This window comes from Chrysochloris asiatica, unplaced genomic scaffold (assembly GCF_000296735.1).
Source record: "Chrysochloris asiatica unplaced genomic scaffold, ChrAsi1.0 scaffold00078, whole genome shotgun sequence".
NCBI lineage: Eukaryota > Metazoa > Chordata > Mammalia > Afrosoricida > Chrysochloridae > Chrysochloris > Chrysochloris asiatica.
This window is the reverse complement of record NW_006408596.1, coordinates 3,222,929-3,242,783: the sequence shown is the minus strand read 5'-3', so window position 1 is coordinate 3,242,783 and position 19,855 is coordinate 3,222,929. Positions and strand designations below refer to the sequence as shown.

Here is a 19,855-nt window from a genome sequence, read left to right as displayed (position 1 = left end):
GTAGGTCAAGTTCATCAAATTGTATCAGATTACTCTTTTTTTCCTCTTCTTTCTTCTCCTGGTTGAGCTCTGATCATCCAGTCATCGAAGCCAGGTCAGTGTTCTTGTGCATATGCCCTCTCTTCCTATCGGCTGGTAACTTCACTCTCCACTCTAGTCCTCTGTGGCCTCGCCACTGACTCTGGGCCCAAGAGTCCCCAGGCCATGGTACTTTTTAATATTCTCCTTCAACACCTTAACTCCATTGTATCAGTTTTTCTATGGTCTTCCTCATTAACTGTCCAGCTTTCACATGCATATGAGGTTATTGAAAATACCACGGCTTGGGTCAGACACACCTTCATTGGTGGTTAGTCAATCCAGTGCAGACCAGGTGTAAATTCCCATTTCTCCACGTCTTCAAGCTATGTAAAACATTCTTGGCTTGTGCTGCTGCTTTTCTCCAGCAGAGGGCAGTGCATGGTGTTCTAACCAATTACTCTACCCACCTGCCTGGCTTAATCAGAAGCTTCATTTAATCTCGATGCAGATACAAGAAAATTCTCTTCCCTCCTCCCCCTAGGACTAGAATTATGTCAGACTCGTATAACACAGGCCCATTTAGGATGAGCCACTTTTTCTAGAGAGAAAAGCTGCGGTAGGACCTTTGGCTGGTGGGATTTTACAAATGCTCCAAAGACAGCTGTAGCTTGTTGAGAATTTCAGAGGGCCCACCCCCACTGCTCGGTGCAAAAGCGAGCAGGGAGCGTGGCTTCAGACGCACCTGGTAAGGCTACCAGGTAGAAATCTGTCACTTACAATATTTGGGACATCCTTCTACTAAACCCTGAGGGTGAAGTGGTGATGGAGTTCAGCTGCAGCAGTTTGCTTCTGTAAAGATGACAGCCTAGGAAACTCTGTAGGGCAGTTTTACTGTTGTTGTTGTTATGAAGTGCCATCGAATCAGTTCTGACTCATAGTGACCCTGTATAGGGTTTCCAAAGAGCAGCTGGTTCAAACTGACCTTACAGTTCAGCACATAAGCTTGCAGTGCCACACCAGGACTCCATCATATAGGGTCACTATTAAGTTAGAATCTATTAAATGGCAGTGAGTTTACGCTACACAGGAGCCCTGTTGGCACAGTAAAGAGTTTGGCTGCTAACCACAAGGTCAGAGGTTCGAACCCACCGGCTGCTCCATTGGACAAACATGCGGTAGTCTCCTTGTGTAACGATTTACAGCCTTGGAAACCCAACAGAACAGCTCTTATCTGTTCCCTGGTGGTTCTGGGAATTGGAATTGGCTGTGGGTTTTGGTTATACTATAAGAATATTCATTGTTTACTCAAAATTCAAATTTAAGTGGGCACCCTGTGTTTTTATTCGCTGAATGCAGCAACTATAGGCTTTAAGCCTTGAGAGTCTTAGTTTATAAACCTGATAGCAGTAAAATCAGTCTGACAGGGCCGCATGAAATGAAGTGGATCTGGCAAAGCAGTAAGTGTTCAGCTGAGGGTGGGAGTCATTTTTGTTGGAGAATGATCCGCTGTTATTCTCCGTTTCAGCTACATTGTCACAGGTGACATTAAGGGCAACATTAAGTTCTATGACCGCACCCTGGCCATTGTTAACTGGTATAGTCACTTCAAACTGAGCTCCATACGGACCCTGTCCTTCTCTAAGAGCCTGCCATCTGCGTCTGCTGAGAAATCAAACTACCCTCCCGACTGTACTTTAAAAGGTCAACTTTTTATGGTGAGGTAAGGTGTCTACCAATCTAGTTGTTGGAGAATTATCAATGCCTTCTTTCAGCTTGAGGAGCCCTGGTGGCCGGCTAGATGTCAAGATTGGTGGTTCAAACTGACCAGCCACTCCATGGAAGGAAAGTGAAGCTATCTGCTCCCATAAAGGTTTATAGTCCCAGAAACCCTGTGGAACAGATCCACTCTGTCCTGAAGGGATGCTCTGAGTTGGAACTGACTCCATGGTAGTGGATTTGGTTTGGGGTTTTTTTGGTGCATGAATGAAATGTTTATCTTTTTCTGGGCTACAGAGTAGAGCAAGGCCCAGTCTTCCTATTCCATCCTTCAGCCCACTTTCTGATGGGTTTTTCTTGACTCAACTCAATCACCAATCATTTAAAATGGAAATTAGACACTATTGTAATACTAAGACTGAAGAAGAGCTGATGCCTTTGAATTATGATGTTGGCGAGGAATATTGAATATACCATGGACAACCAGAAGAATAAACAAATCTGCCAGAATGTTCTTCTGAAATGAAGATGGCAAGACGTCGTCCCATGTACTTTAGACATGCTGTCAGGAGGTTAAATAGAGCATCCACAAAATGGCAAAGACCCTGTAGGAGATGAATTGACACAGTGGCTACAACAGTGGGCCCAAACATGCAAGCCTTGTGAAACTGCAGACCGGGGCCATCTCGGCTTCTGTTGTACAAAGGGATGCAACTGACTTGATGGCACCCAATAACAACAAGAAGACTATTTGGCAATAGTAACTCAGAGCTTGAAGGCCTTTACTTTTGCACGCTGACCTCTGTGAAGTGTGAAATTCCTCACTGTGGGTTCCCGTGGTACCTGGAAGTGGAGTTTATCCTAGCCAAAGCGCAGAAGGCTCTTGATAATTGACAGCCATAACATTTCAAGACTGAATTGTCTGCGAGTGAGCTTAATTGCCCTTGCAATATTTACAGGCACATCTGTATGTGTGCACCCTGCTCCATATTTGCATACACAAATGAACATTTGCATGTGCAGATTAGCTAATTGCACAACTGACTGTCCATCTGCATACTTAATGACTCCATTTACATATAGAAAACGTGGGCTTTTTCACTTGCAAATGGAGACTGTTGGGTGTCAGTGGTATATTTTTGGAGGCGCTGGGTTAATAATGTCACTAAATTACAGACGACAGAGGCAGCTCATGTGCAATTAGAAGCAGAAGGACTGTCGTCGCCTGTTCTTTGCCAACCCTGATGCAGTCTGGTCTCTCCCTGGCAAACAGGAACTTTATCATCGGCACGTCTGATGCCACAGTGTATCACCTAACAGCAGATGGGACCAAACTCGAGAAGTTGTTTGTTGAGCCGAAGGACGCCATCTGCACTGTGGCCTGCCACCCCTACCAGCCCCTCCTGGCCATCGGCAGCTTCTGTGGGATGATCAAAGTGTGGAACTACGAGAATAAAACCTACCTCTTCAGCAGGGTCTTTGAGAAGGGCCTGGGCGTGCAGAGTCTGACCTACAACCCGGAAGGTATTTTCATTTTGATCAGCCTGGAGAAGGCTCCAAATTGCAAAATGCCCCCAACCCTCCACCAGCGGGCTCTTACCCTAGGGTAGGAGGTTTCCCCAGTCAGTTGCAGTAGATTGAACTGCTGGGATCCACAGGGTTTTCTCTGACAGAATTTTGGAAGCGGACCACCAGGTCTGGTGGCTCTGCCAAAACCTGTCCAGCTACATAGCAACATGTTGTCCTCCCAACCAACTCGATGAGGGTGGTCTTCCTCAGAATCCCCCGTCACTCCAAGGCTTACTCTACAGAGCCGTGGTCCCGACCCTGGGTGTCTTGGTCATGGCTGTCTGCTCAGTACTAAACATGCCTGGCACCTCAAGTGACTGAGATCTCTCACCATTACCCATCACTGTTCTCTGGTTTGTGGTTTCAGGGGCCATTCTTGGAGCTGGCTTCACAGAGGGGACAGTTTACATTCTTGACGCAATGTCCTTAGAAAATGAAATCTCAGAGCCATTCCGATATTCCCGGAGCAGCGTGACTCACATAAGTTTCTCCCATGACTCCCAGTATATGGCGACCGCGGTAGGTGCTTAGCGACCTGAGTTCGAACCCTGGAGGTGGAAATGAGGAATGACTGCTAAGGGGTAGAAGGTTTCTTTTGGGGTGAAATGTTCTGGAATTAGAGAGTGGCCACGGTTGTCCAATTGTCTGAACTTGTGGGCATACCTCGCTCTATTGCCGTTCGCTTCATTGTGCTTTGCAGATATGGTGCTGTTTACCAGCGGAGCAAGGACAACCCTGCGCTGAGCAAGTATGTGGCTGCCACTTTTCCAACAGCGCGCATGCACTTGGGTCTCTGTGTTTCATGTTGGTCATTCTTCCCGTATTCCAGACGTTTTCACTATGCAATTGCATAGTTCATACAACACTCCAGTGTCAAGCTAACTTTTCTATGCACTGGCAAACCCAAAACTCACTCTATTGTGATATTCACTTTGTTGTGGTAGTCTGGAACTGACCCCACAGTGCTAAAACCATTAAATTGTACACTTTCAGTGGGTGAACTGTGTGCTGTGTGAATTTGATCTAAATCCACCTGTTAAAAAAGAAAGCAAGCAAGCAGGAGGGAGAGAGGAAGAGGAGGTCTCGGAACTGCCCACCTTGGGTCCTGTGCTGCGAGGGTGCCCATGTCGGCCTCCGTCTTCCACTTTGCCTTTGATGTCTGGCAAGATGACAGTCTCATCCTCTGAAAGCAAAGTTCTCCAGGATTTGGGGTTCTGTGACGATTTCCTTAGTGCTCTAACCTCTCCTCTGACATTACCTTCTTTCTGTTTGTTGTGGACGTGGTTAAAGGTTTACAGAGCACACCATCAATTGGCCACTCAGCAGTTCAGACCCATTGGGTTCATCTCATTGACTTCAGTTTCCCCAGTAAAGCCTCTGTAACCCACTTCTCCCGGTGGGTTCTGGTTCCATTCCTCCTCCTTTCCTAATTCTGCTCAACTCTGTCCTAGGATAAATGCTGCCTTTTTTATCTTAAATGTTGATTCTTCTAAGTGGTATGTGCCTCCTAGGGTTTCTGTTTCCCTATAGAGCTGTCTGGAGTCCTGTTGTGGTGCTGTAGGATAAGCAGGGGACTATAAGGTCAGTTTGAACCATAAGGTTGGCAGTTCAAACCTATCAGCTACACTTTGGAAAACCTACACAGGGTTGCTGTGAGTTGGAACCGACTCAACAGCACTTCTAACAGTAACATAAATCTATCTATTGTTTGGCTGAAAATTGAGCTGGGGGGTTGAATTCATTTCCAGACTGGAAGGGTAACTCCGGACCCTCGTTCTGGGGGTTCCATTAGTCTCTATATGATCAGTAAACCTGGTCTCTTTTATGATTTTGAGTTTTGTTCCACATTTTCTCCCATTCTACCTAGGACCTTCTAATGTGATTTCTTTCAGAGTAGTTGGTAGTGGTAGCTGGGCACCATTGAGTTCTTCTGGTCTCAGTTGTGAAGTGATGTTCAGGTGGTGCATTAGCCCATTGGACTAATTATGCTGATTTTCAGCAGTCTTCTTTCCTCTGGACAAGGAGATGCCAACAGCTGCATCTTTGATGGCTGTTCCCAACCTTTTAAGATCCCAGTCTTACTCACCAAAGGAGGATATAGCACATTCTTTGTGGACTGTTGTGTCAGCTGACCTTGGTGAGACTATGGTCCTGAGCCCCCCTCTGCCATTTTTTTGTGATCTGTGATGTGCCTGTTTTTTCTCAGTGTTGTCTGTGAAGCGGGAAGTAGCACATATGCCCACTCTCTTTTTTAACCCTCTCCCATTTCCATGTTGGCTCTTCTTTCTCTCTGGATCTGTGTCATCGTTAACTGCTCTGGTCGGGTCACTTCAGACTCCTTGTGACCCCATGCACAATGGAATTCAGTACTTCCCAGTCCTGCACTGTTCCTACAGTTGATTGAAGGTTGGAGTACAGATTGGATTTTCATGGACTGAATTTGGAAGTAGATTGCCAGGCCTTTCTTCCTAGTCTGCCTTAGTCTGGAAACTCCACTAAAACCTCCACTGGCAGACAGGTGATGGCTGCGTATGAAGTACAATGGCTGGGAATTGAACCGAGGTCTTCTGTGTTGAAGGCGAGAATTCTACCACCAAGTTACCAATGATCCCTTAGTCAGTGCACACAATACCTTTTTTTTTTTAAAGTATATTTTACTGTGCTTTTGGGGAAGATTTACACAGCAGTTTAGGTTCCATTTCATTAACTTCCACACAAATTGTTTGGTCACACTGGTTACATTCTTCATGGTGCATGAACATGCTCGTTAATTCCATTCTGGTTGTTCTGTTTCCACTTATCTAGTTTCCCTACCCCCTTACATTCTCATTTCTGTTTGCAAGTAGTTGTTAACTGTTTGAGCTCCTTTGTGTGATTTTTAAAATGTGAATGACGTTCTTTATTTTGTGAGTCAATCTGTTCTTCAGCTACAGGGTGATCTCAGGAGCTTATTTCAGTTCAAAGTTGAAAGAATGTCTCATGGCAGTATTTCTCAGAGAATCCTCCAGTCCTGTAAGTCTGGTTGGTTTATTGTTTTTTAGAAATTTGAATGTCAGTTCCACATTTCTCTCTCATTCGATTATGATTCATCTATTCTATAAGCAATGTATTTATTTTTATCTTAAAAATTGTTTATTGTGACTTGGGTGAAGGTTTATAGAACAGATCAGTTTTCCATTCAACAGTTGAGACACATTTTGTTTCGTGTCGTTGATTGTCATCCCCACCATGTGACAACACTCATCTCACTTCCTCCCTGTGTTTCCTGATTTCATTCCTTCTTGTTTCCTAACCCTTCTGACCTTTTTCCTGGTTAAATGCTGCCCTTTTGACCTCAAATAGTTGATAATTTTAAGGTTGGGTACGCAACACTTTTAAAGGCCAGAACTACCCCTCGCTCTTCCATCTGATGACACTGTGCATACAACCCAGGTCCCTTCAGGTGGTCTCTCTCTCTCTCTGTCTCTCTCTCTCTCCTCTCTCTCTCTCTCTCTCTCTCTCTGCTGGATCCCTTCATGCTCAGCAGACTCACCTGTTTGCATTTTACATAGCTGGGGAAAGAGAAGGGAGAGGAAGTCAAAAGACTCAGGTTCTTGGTTCTCCACGAAGAATGAGGTGGAGAATAGGAAACTGGATTGACATCATAATGTCAGAAAATGCTTCCTTCCCCCACCATCTTTGTAAGTTGTCTACTTATGACCTTTCTTTTCTCATCTGCCAAATGGGCATGATTTTATAACTTGCTCCAATAGACTAATACTTTTTTTTTTTTTTTTTAAGTTTTTGTTGTGAATTGAGTGATAGTTCGCATGGGGGGGACATCAGTTTTACACTCATTGTTTCATTGCAATGACTGCAATCTCCTCTGTGCATCATCATTCAACAGTATTTGCTTCTATTCCCTCTGTGTTTTTGTGAGGGAGGGATGGACACAAAAATACTCGGTAATATATGATCATTTAAACAATGAAAAGGCCCATTCTGCAAACCTGCCTCCTGGCCACCAGCACACAACCTTTCTCTTTCCATGAGTCTAGAGTCCTCAGTTGCTCTCTCTCTCTCCATGTCCTCATCTCTGCCTCCTTCTCTGGTGTCACTGCTTCTGAATCAAGTCCCACATTCCACTCATTTTCTTCTCCCTTGATGGTCCTAGGGTCCTCTGTTCCTGGACTGTAAGGTTAACTTCTCCCTTCTTTTTGTTACAAAACTTCTACCTTTACAGTTGTGACAGTCACAATTATAGACTAATACTTTTTAAATAAGCTTTCCTAATAAGCATGAAAAGCATGCTGATGTTTAAGTTGCAGAATGAAAAGAAGGACTCATTCCTGCCTTTTGGCTTTTCCTCAGGATACCAATTACACTGTAGCGCTTTACTGGGTAGTAGTCAAACATGGACAGAGGGTCTGGGAATACTTAGCCAGACTTCATTCTCATCGCAAGAGCATCCGGAGTCTCCTGTTTGGGGTGCACCTGGACAGCAATGAGCCTCGGCTGCTGAGCCTTGGGAAAGACCGTCTCTTGGTGAGTTGCTTGTGCTCCTGTTTGTCTGCTTACCTGGACTTGTCAGAACCCTGGTGTCTCACACAACCTTCACGTAGGACGTGTGCTTGCTAGAGAAAGTGAACTGAAGATGGAGTAGCATAGACCTCTTAGCATTGCTGCTTTCCGTCCGTGTGGCTGGAGCTCTGCACAGGGGTCTGTGTCCAGAGAAAGCAGGCTCCTGGGAAGCATCAGGAGCCCCCTGGACATCTGAGCACCTTTGGAAAATTGGCATGCACTTCCGTTGTGTCCAGAGCACAAGGGCCAGCCTGTTCCCTAAATGGAAAATCTATTTGAGGATGTGAGACAGAAGAGAAAGTCCGGGACAGTGGCAACAGGAAATAATGTTAGAAAGCCAAAAGGGTTCTTCATCAGTTTTCTCTCAGACATCGATCAATCATTCCATCTCTCCTTCTTTCTTCCCCTTATTTCCTGTCTTCCATCCATCCATCCTTACATTCATCCACATACCCATCTGTCCAGCCTTCCTTACATTCATCCACACACCCACCTATCCATCCTTCCTTCCATCCATCCATCCATACACCCACCTATCCATCCTTCCTTCCATCCATCCATACATACACCCATCTATCCATCCTTCTTTCTATCCATACACATTTCCACCTGTCCATCCTTCCTGCCTTCCATCTATCCACACACCTATCTATCCATCCATCATTCCTTCTATCCATCCACACACCCATCTCTAGCCTTCTATCCATATATACACCCATTTATCCATCTTTTCTTCCTTCCATTCATCTACACACCCATCCATCCATTCTTCATTCCTTCCATCCTTCCACCCATCTGTCCATCCTTCCTTCCTTCCATCCACCTGTCCATCCATCCATCCTTCCTTCCATCTGTCCACCCATGTACCCATCTATCCATTCTCCCTTCCTTCCATCCATCCACACACACATCCACCCTTCCCTCCATCCATTCATTCAGGTCTAGCTGCTAAAACATCCCTACAAGCCACATTCAGCTGCTAGTGTGTTACAGTGCAGTACTGAAAGCCAGACCTAAATTAGTTCTGTGTTGCAGACCGTGTAAGACTAGTCAGAGGTTCGAGGCCCTCTAGGGCTGAGTGTAACAAATGAGGCCACTGGCAGTTAATGGAAAATTGCTTTCATCTTAATATTCAGGTATATATATTAAATTAATACACTGGAGCCTTTGAAAATCCACAGATAAATGTGATATTTTCCTAAAGCGGAGACTAAAGGTTGCAAGGTTAAACCTTTCTCCAAAGGATTAACTAAAGGTTGCAAGGTTAAACCTTTCTCCAAAGGATTAACTAAAAATATCTTAGCTACTTCTTGGTTCTTTGTTCTATAGACAAAGAACCCATCCTCCCTAATCCCTTTTCCAGGTGCAGCCCATTCACCTGGGCATCTCCTACAGAACTCTCAACTTCCCCCAACTGACCTCAGGGGCTATAGATATGTTAATTGGGCCTGAGAATCCAAGTTGCTGGCCTGAGATTCGAACCAGTGAAGTACAATGTAAAGTTACCTGAATGTCTGGAAAATTACTGATGTTAGCTGTATCCTGTGTTAGTCCCTCCCAGCTTGGTGTGAAACTCCTCCCCTAAATAAAACAGAGGCCTGGGCCTCCCCAGGGGTGCATTACTGGTTGGAAGGCATGGAGTAAAGATTGCGGTGCGTTACGGGTTGGAAGGCATCCATTAAAGATTGCAGGGCAGTGAGTCGCTGCCTGCAGAGGCCATGATGCCTGTAGTCCCAAGCCTGCCCACCAGTGATGTATCCACCCTGGCTTTGGGGTGCCTCATTGTCTCCCTTCTTCTGTTTGTCTGTGTATTCTTTCGCTATCCCTATCGCCGCTGGATCTCCCCTCCTCGTGAACCAAAAACTCGTGACAATTATGTCGGGGCCAGACCCCGGCAGTTCTGACCCTACAAGGGCTCCCAAGCAAGTGGCCAGCGATGTAGATGAACAGAACTCAGAGTTCTGGGGACAGCTGGACATTTGGAATCTTGTGGTACCTCTCTGTAGCTGTGTGACCTTGGGCGAGTCACAGAACTTCTCTGAACACGTTTCCTCATCTACAGGCTGCTGTGTGAGTTGAACAATGATTTCTGCTTGCTGTACCCCTCTTCTGCCCACAGTGAGCAGGTGTCCAGCAGCAGGAGCTTGTGAAGCACAGGGCCAGACTCAGACGAGGACGAGGGAGGACTTGTAGGCTGATTGCTGGAGACGAGGGAGGACTTGTAGGCTTTGCCCTGCTCTTGGGGTGCCTTGCTGTGTTTTTCACTCTGCTCAGTCCTCTTGTAGGAACTCTGATGACACAGTAGGTTAACCACGAGGCTGGTGACTCAGACCTACCCAGCAGTCTCTCTGCAGGAGAATGATGTAGCAGTCTGCTTCCATAAAGATTTGTTGTTGTGAGGTGCCATCAAGCCAGTTGGACTCATAGCGACCCTGTATAGGTTCCTGAGGAGCAGCTGGTGAGTTTGAACCTCTGACCTTGTGGTTCAAACCTACCTTGTAGGTTTTCCTTTGGAAACCATAGGAGGAGTTCTACTCTGTCCTCCAAGATTACTATGTGGCAATGGGATGAGTTCTCATATGCCCCTCGGGACTTCTCTGCAGATCGAGTACAATCTCCTCAAGACCTACAAAGACCACCTGGAAGTCCTGGACATTCATCGGACTGACCAGGGCTGCTACCCCACCTGCATGGTCTGGTACCCACCACTCACCAAGGAACTCTTCCTGCTTATTTGCAACAGCAGCTACAAAGTGAAGCTCTTCAATTCCACCACAAAAATGTGCAGGTAACTACCGGGGGTGTATGCTGGCATCTCGGACCCCCCACTTGAAAGTCCCACCCCCCGGGCCTCTGTGGGTGCTCTCCTCATGTGGCTGAGGAGAGGGACCAGGCTCAGGTCCTGATAGTCATGCGCCCCACATCCATGTGGCTAGGACGAGCCATGGGCAGGATTCAAACCTAGAGGCCTCACTCCAGAGAAGGGGCTGAGACCCTTGTTCACAAATGCTCCCTAAAAATTCCTAGTCCTGCCTGAGCAGGGAGAAGGGCAGGTGTTTCCCCTGAAGACTACCCATTGTTTGAGTTTCCTCTTGTGCTGTTCAAAGACGCCTCATTGGGTCAGTCATGAAATATCTACGAGAGCCTGGTGCTGTTCGAGGTGCTGAAGACGGGCTGACAGCACAACAGTGTGTCTGTCATCATGGGGCTGGTGCCCTCTGGGAGCCGTAACTCAGCAGGGGAATAAACAAGTCTAGTCAGTCAGTGTGGGGTCATCAGGGCTCCTGGCAAGGTGGGGAGTCCTGATGGTAGAGGGGCTGCTGCCTTACACAGGGTGGGGCGGGGGCAGAGCAGGAAGCCATGAGCAGAGACTTAAGGGAAATGAGGGAAGGAGCTGCCCTAGCACTAAGGAGCTGAGGTGGGCAGTGTTGGGGGTGGGCAGCTGTGGAGGAAAGGGGGTTGGGAGGAGAGGGTGGGAGACACTTTGAGGGTAGCAGGGGCAGCTCTCTGACAAAGTCTTCAATGGTGGCATCCTCAAGACAGGTCATTTCTCTGTTGAGATGGGATCCTGTCGGTTGTGGGGGAAGTAGGGAATTGATCAATGTGTCATGCTTGACTGATCATGTAAAAATGACGTCTGACTTCTATATAGAGACTAGTTTCCAGGAGCAAAGGTGGAAGGAAACCAGGCTGGGGGCTTCATGAGAGAGGGGGATGGTTTTGGATGGGTGGAGCCACAGTGGGATGTTCAGGATTTGCAGTAGAGTGATAATCGGAAGAATGGATTTGACTTTTATTGAGATAAGGAAGACAAAGCAGGGACCAGGTTCCTCATGAGCACAATCAAGTGTTCCGGAATACTCATTCTCTGCAATGTTGTCCATAGCTTGTCATGATCCACATAATCGAAAGCCTTTGCATAATCAATAAAACACAGGTAAACATCTTTCTGATATGCTCTGTTTTCAGCAAGTTCCATTTGATATCAGGAATGATATCTCCCGCTCCACATCCTCTTCTGAATCTGGCTTCAATCTCTAGAAGTTCTTTGTCAATGTATGGTTGCAGCAGTTTTTGAATTATCTTTAGCAAAATTTTACTTGCACGCAATATTAATGATATTGTCTGATGATTTCCACATTTTGTTTGGTCACCTCTCTCTGAAATGGGCACAAATATGGATCTCTTCCAGTTAGTTGGCCAATTAGTTGTCTTCCAGATTTCTTGGCATAGATGAGTGTCTCGAATACCGCTTCACTTTGTTGAAAGATTTCAATTTGTGACCCATCAATTCCTGGTGCCTTGTTCTTTGCCAGTGTCTTTAATGCACCTTGGACTTCTTTTTGTATCATTGGCTCTTGATCATATCCTACCTCTTGAAATGGTTGAACATCAACCATTTCTTTTTGGTATAGTGACTGTGTATTCCTTCCATCTTCTTTTCATGCTTTCTGCATCATTCAATGTTTTGCCCATGTTGTTGTTGTTATGTGCCACGGAGTCGGTTCCAACTCATAGTGACCCTGTATAGGGTTTCCAAGGCTGTAAACCTTTACAGGAGCACAAAGCCTTATCTTTCTCCCGCAGAGTGACTGGTAGTTTTGAACCACTGACTTTTCAGTTTGCAGCCCAATTCGTAACCACTACGTTATCCATAGAATCCTTTAATCCATAAGTAGAGGTTTGAATGTTTTCTTCAGTTCCCTCATCTTGAGAAATGCTGAGCATGTTTTCCCCTTTTGTTTTCTAACTCCAGGTCTTTGTACATTTCCTTATAAAATTTGACTTTGTCTTCATGAGCTGCTCTTTGAAATTTCCTGTTCAGCTCTTGTATCTCCTCACTTTTTTCATTTGCTTTAGCATCTCTACACTGCAGAGCAAGTTTCAGAGCCTCTTCTGACATCCATTTAGGTTGTTTCCTTTTTTCTTGTTTTCTTAATGACCTTTTGCTTTCTTCCTGTATGATATTCTTGATGTCATCCCACAACTCTTCTGGTTTTTAGTATTTAGTGTCTAATGCATCAAATCTGCTCTTCACATGATCTCTAAATTCAGGTGGGATATATTCAAGGTCATATTTTGGCTCTCATGGACTTGTTTTAATTTTCTTCAGCTTCAACCTATATTTGCATATGACCAATCGATAGTCTGTTCCACAGTTGGCACTGGCCTTGTTTTGGCTGATGATATGGAGCATTTCTATTGTCTTTTTCCACAGATGTAGGCAGTTTGATTTCTGTGTATTCTACATGGTGAGATCCATGTGTATAGTTACCTTTTATGTTGTTTAAAACCACTGGTCTTGCAAAATTCTATCATATGATCTCAGCATCATTTGTCTCACTAAGGCCATTATTTTCCAACTGCTGATCCTTCCTCTTTATTTCCAACCTACATGGTCGCTGTTAGTTGGCACCCACTTGATGAGACTTAACAACAACAACAACAATATAGAGATACAAGCTTTTTAGTGGTTATCAGGGGTTGGAGAGAGGGGGAAGGGGAAGCCCTTGCTCATGGGCACTGAGTTAATTGTGGTGGAATAATCTGGAAATGAATAGTGATCATTGATTGCACAACATGTTGACCACAATTGATGTCACCGAATTGAACAAGTTAAAAAAATATATTGAATTGGCAATATTTTTTTGTTTTATATCTATTTTTTAACACAGTAGAACAATTTCAAAATAACTTATTGAGACAAAACCCCATACTATCAATGAGCCATTTTAAAGTGAGCAATTCAGTGGCATTTAGTACTTTTCACAACATTGTGCAACTGGCCACCTGTCTAGTTCCAGAACATTTCCAGCACTCCAACGCCTAGGCCCTTGCATGAAACATCTTTTAAGTTATGGGAATAATAAAATCTCATAACCAAAGCTCCATGGGAAAGGAATTGTCTTTTCTCAATAAATCCAAAAGAATTTAAAAATGCATTAAAAAAATACTTAAAAGAATTTGAAAAGTCAGCTCACAGAAGGAAAAAAAGAAAAGCCAATAAACCTCGGAGCAGCTGCTCACTACTTATCAAAGATGCAAATGAAAGACAGACACAATTTTTCACAAATCAGATTAGCACAGATAAAAATGATGGATAGTACTTAGTGTTGGCAAGGGTGTAGGCAGTCTCACACACTGGGAAGGGGGTGTGTGAATTGGCACACCCTTTGGGAGAGCCATTTGTCACCTTCTATTAAATTTTTTCCTGTCTCTGGACTTCTAGGAAAGTAGTCCACAGAAGCATGAATCCAAGTGTGCCAAGACCTAAGTACAAGGATGTCTAGTTTAAAAATATTTTTAAAAATGGAAACAATCCAAATGTCCATTAAGAGGGGATTAGTTAAACGATGGTTGTCAGACCACAATGCTGTTTTTTATAAAAGTTGGTTCTCAGTGTTGTTGTTGTTAGGTGCCATCGAGTCAGTTCCAACTCATAATGGCCCTATACAGCACTGAGTGAGACATTTCCGGTCCTGCACTGTCCTCACAGTTGTTGTAATGTTGGAGTCCACTGCTGCTGACACTGCGTCGAGCCATCTCATCGGAGGTCTTGCTCTTTTTCATGCATATTTCATGTTTCGAAGCATGATGTTCTTCTCCAGAGACTAGTCCCTTCTGGTAACATGTCCTGAATATGAGAGACAAAGTCTTGCCATCCTAGTTTCTAAGGAGTATTCGATTCTGACTGTACTTCTTCAAATACAGCCTTGTTTGTCCATGATACTTTTAATATTATTTTCCAATTCTGTATAGTAATGTGGAAATATCTATAAGACATGAAGTAACATGGAAACATCTCCAAGATTTAATACGGGTCCAAGTAAGTTGCCAAGTAAGAATGAGCAGTCGGATTCCATTTTCATATAAAAGTACAATCATTTAAACCCACTTCCATACAATTGATTGGACTTCGTGAGCCCCTGTAGGGCCGAGTAGTCATCCTGCCCCTTAGGGTAAATCTGTACAAGAGCAGACAGCCTCATCTTTCTCCTATAGAGCTGCTGCTAGATTTGAACTGCCATTCTTGTGGTTGACAGGCCAAAGCTTAACCCACTGTGCCACCAGATCTCTTGATATACATTGTTGTTGTTGTTAAGTGCCATTGAGTCACTTCTAACTCATAGCAACCCTGTATAGGGTTTCAAAGGAGCAGCTGGTGGATTTGAACCACTGACCTTGCAGTTCAAACTGATCTTGTGGTCCAGTGCATTATCCTGCAGCGCCACACCAGGAATCCTTGACATACATTAGAATATATTATTATGGGACTTCAAAAAATTTGTCATAGAAACATTTGATTATTTTTTTAATTCCATTTTCTATGAATTTTTTAAAGCCCCCTCTTATAAGACATTGTAAACTATTTTTAAAAACTTTTTTATTGTGAATTAAGTGAAGGCTTCCAGCAGATCACCAGTTTTACATCCAAAAAATCATACTCTTAGTTTCATCTCAATGATTGCAATCCCCTCCATGTTTCAACAGTTAACCCACTTCCTCCCTATGGTTCCTATTTCCAGTCCACCCTCATTCCCAACCTCCTTAGTCTCGTCCCCAGGTAAATGTTGCCCTTTTGATCTTGGATGGTTAACCATTCCATAGTGAGCAAATCTCACTAGTGTTGTCCCCACTATATATCTATCCAGCGCTTGGATGGCTCATGAGGGTGAGTTCTGTGCTAGACCTAGACTTCAAGGGTGCTCAAGGGCCATCGTCTCTGGTTCTTCCAGCCTCTGTCTAATCAGTAAGCCTGGTCTTGTAAAACATTTTTTATTTTTCTAATTTTGAGTTTTGTTCCACATTGTCTCCTACTCTATCTGGGGACCTTCTAAATTGATCCCTTTCAGAGCAGTTGGTAGTGGTAGCTGGGCACCATCTTGTTTGGTCTCAGAGTGTGGAGACTGATGGTCATGTGTTCTGCTGGTCCATTGGACTAGTTGATTCTAAGCATCTCCAGTTTTCATCATTCTTCTTTCTTCTGCACATGAAGAGACCAATAGTTGCCTCATGAGATTTTAAGATCCCAGTCACTACTCAGCAAAGTAGGATGTTGACTATTGTCTTTGTGGTCTATGTTATGCCAATTGACCATGGTCTATCCTGACACTATGGCCCTGAGAATCCAGGCTCAGAAACTTGTTGCCTCAAGGTATTTGATGTGAGACTGCCTATACCTTTGCCAACACTGAGTCTAAGAAGTTTTCATCCTTTTGTCTCCTGAATGCTTAGCCACATTTATAGGTGTGTTTGCAGCAAAGGGAAGTAATCATATACAAACATTCTCTGTCAAACCCTTATATATTTGTAGGTGTACTCTCATTGTCTCTCACATACCTGTTAAGCCTGTGTATCTGTCCATGTTGTTGTGGTTGTTGTTGTTGTTGTTGTTAGGTGCCATCGAGTTGGTACCGACCCATTGCGACCCTATGCACAGCAGAACGAAACACTGTCCAATCCTGGGCCAACCTCACTATTGTTGCCACACTTGAGTTCATTGATGCTGCCACTTGGCCAATCCGTCTCGTTGGGGGTCTTCCTCTTTTCCTCTGACCCTCTACCTGTCCATGTATCTACATGCAAAACACTGTTGTTGCAGGGTTGTGTATATATATAACAACATTTATCTCTATCCCCTTTAACCCTTGCATTCCTCCCCTGTCTTCATCATTCTTCTGTCAACCTCCCTATTCTTGTCTATTGCATTTCCCGTCACCCAAGTTAACATGTGTCTACCCTCTATCCAGTGAATTACTCTCCCTTCCTCCACCCCTAGTAACCATCAAAGAATGTTTCTTTTAGCATGAAAACCTTTTATTGAGCTTTTATAATAGTGGTCACATATAATATTTGTCTTTTTGTGATTGACTAATTAACTCAGCATAATGTCCTCCAGGTTCATCCGTGTTATGAGGTGTTTCTCAGATTCATTGTTATTCTTCAGTGTTACCTAGCATTCCATTGTGTGCATGAACTAAAGTTTATCTGTTCTTCCACTGATGGACATTTACGCTGTTTCTATCTTTTTGCTATTGTGAGTCGTGCTGCTATGAATATGGGTGTGCATATATTTATTTGTGTCACAGCTATTATTATTTTAAGTTTTTATTGTGAACTGAGTGATAGTTTACATGGGAGAACATCAGCTTTACACCCTTGTTTCATTGCATTGATTACAGTCTCCTCCATGCATCATCATTCAACAGTAGTTGCTTCCATTCCCTCTGTTTTGGTTTGGTGGTTTTTTGTTTTTTTTTTGGTGGGGGTGTTGAGTGGGATGCACACAAAACACTCAGGCATATATAGTAATTTAAACCACCAAAGGGCACATTCTGCAATCCTGCCTCCTGGCCACCCAGTCCCTCTCTTTCCATGAGTCCAGAGTCCTTAGCTTCTCCCTCTCTCCATGCACAGCTCTTATTTCTTGAGGATGTGTGCCAAAGAGAGGGACTGCTGGGTCATACAGTATTTTTTTTTAATGTTTTATTGTGAATTATGTGAGTTTACATGGGAGAACATTAGTTTCACATTCATTCTATCGTATATAGTTTCGTTGCCATGGATACAATCCCCTCCATGCATTATCAACCAACCAGAGGGTATACCCTACAAGTCTGCCCCCCAGTTGTCAGCACACAACCTCTCTCCCCCTCTGGGTGTAAAGTCCCCAGCCACTCCATCTCTCCACGTCATCATCTCTGCCTCCATCTCTGACGTCACTGCTTCTCTGGGTAGGGTCCCGCTCTTCGCTTTTCTCCTTTGAGGGTCCCAGGGACCTCTGCTCCTAGACCAAAAAGTTAATCATTCCCCTCCTTGCTACAAAACATCTACTTGTACATTTCCAACCCTCACAATCAGTCCTGATAACAATTATTCATTATTGTATCACAAGAGACCTATTCGCATTTCCTTTCATCAGCCCTGCCTAGACAGATTGGATATCACTCAGTGGAGATTCTATCTTCCTCCACGCCCTCTGACTCTAGATTCCCTCTTGAAAGCTTGTAAGCCAGTTGCTTCTTGCCTTTGTAGCCCTGCCCCCCACTTTGGGTAGCCAATGTCCAAGTGGCCCATCCTTGTCTACCCTGTGTATGGAAGGGGTGGGAATGATCCTTGCTGTAAAGATTTGTTCCCTCTTTTGAGCTACTGCATCCATAGGTGTAGATCAAGTTCATCAAATTGTATCAGATTACTCTTTTTTTCCCTCTTCTTTCTTCTTCTAGTTGAGCTCTGATCATCTGGTCATTGAAGCCAGGTCAAGTGGGTATTATCTGCAAGTGTGGGTGTTCTTGTACATATGCCCTTGCTTCTTATCAATCAGCTGGATACTTCACTCTCCACTTTAGTCGTCTGTGGCTATGTCACTGACTTGGGGCCCAAGAGTGCCCAGGTCTTGCCACACTGCTGCTGACATTCAGGTTCACAGGAGTCTATTGAACGATGTAGTGCTTAGCTTGCAGCTTCACTGCTGTTTTCCCCTCACTTCCCCTTATTGGTGTCAAACGTGGTCATCAGTCAGAGTGTGTATTCCCATTGAGTCTTAGTCTTGGAAGGGGGTTTGCTCTGAGGGGACCCGGCCACTTGCCTTGATGTCTCCTGGGTGAGCAACTTGTTTGTTCTTATAGTAATCAGTCGATCTGCCTATATTGTTTTGTATTTTCCTGTCGGTCTTTCTTTCAAGAAGTACCTTCTGTTCTTCTAGCGGCTCCAGGCTGGTCTGATTGTCCTTTCAAGTGGAAATTTCCCACCTCTGGAGATTCTGGATACTGTTCAGTATTCCACCTGTAGTCTTATGTAATGCAGAGGCTCCACAAGAAGCCTCCTTCACTGGGCACATTGTAGCCCCATTTCAGGTATTTCAATCAGTTATAGGCAGAAGACAGACTTACAAGCTTTCTTTGGTCATTTTCTGGCTATTCCTTTCTCTCCCCCTCCAATGTCATTTTATAGTGGTATGCAAGGAAAACCAAGATTCAAAAGACAGCCAAGCATCTTAACATTATTTCCCCCCACTTTCCCCATTCCAACCATGTCTCAATCCCTGTATCCCAGAGCCCTGTTGTTCCAAGGTTGTGTATACATCATTCTTTACCTCTGTCCCACTTAGCCCATGCAATCCTGTCTAATTGTTCTCCTATCTGCTTTGTTCTTCCATTTCCCTCCCCCTTCTTGTATATTGCCCTCCTCCCCAGCGCCCAAACTATCTTGTGTCTATTCCCTGCCCTGTGCTCCACCTTCCCCTCCCCTCTACCCACCCCCCACTTACCAGCAACCAGCAAAGAACCTATCCCCTTTTAGTATGGGTTCTTTTTCTTAGTCTTTTACAGTAGTGGTCCTATGCAGTATTTCTCCTTTTGTGGCTAATTTCACTTAACATAATGTCCTCAAGGTTCATCTGTATTATGTGGTGGCTTGCAGCTTTCTTGTTATTCTTCAAGGTAGCATAATATTCCATTGTGTGTATGTACCACAGTTTGTTTATCCATTCTTCAATTGATGGGAACTTTGACTGTCTCCATCTTTTTGCTATTGTAAATAGTGCTGCTGTGAACATTGGTGTGCATATATCTACTCGTGTTATGGCTCGTATTTCTTGTGGGTAAATACCAAGTAGAGGAATTGCTTGATCATAAACTATTTCTATTTCTAACCTCTTTAGCAAGCGCCATATTGCTTTCCAGAGAAGTTGGACCATTTTGCAGTCCCACCAGCAATGCAGGAGTGTCCCAGTCTCTCCACATCCTCGCCAGAATTGATCATCCTCTACTTTTTTTTTTTTTTTTAATCTTTGCTGTTATTGCTGGTGTGAGATGATATGTCATTGTTGTTTTGATTTGCATTTTTCTAATGGCTAGTGATCGTGAACACTTTTTCATATGTTTGTTGGCCTCCTGGATCTCCTCCTTGGTGAAGTATCTGTTCATTTTTTTATTTTTTAATGTTTTATTGTGAATTACATGATAGTTTACATGAGAGAACTTTAGTT

The 19,855-nt window shown here is 44.2% G+C and overlaps 1 protein-coding gene across 1 annotated transcript in view; it reads left to right on the top strand.

The window, feature by feature from the left end:
* The window catches only part of WDR66 (WD repeat domain 66), a 148,389-nt gene that overhangs the window by 71,989 nt on the left and 56,545 nt on the right, over nt 1–19,855 (top strand). The window contains exons 10-14 of the mRNA XM_006865490.1: nt 1,547–1,741; nt 3,011–3,261; nt 3,674–3,825; nt 7,657–7,830; nt 10,470–10,654. Coding sequence (XP_006865552.1) covers nt 1,547–1,741; nt 3,011–3,261; nt 3,674–3,825; nt 7,657–7,830; nt 10,470–10,654 — 957 coding nt within the window. The remainder of the gene's footprint in view (nt 1–1,546; nt 1,742–3,010; nt 3,262–3,673; nt 3,826–7,656; nt 7,831–10,469; nt 10,655–19,855) is intronic.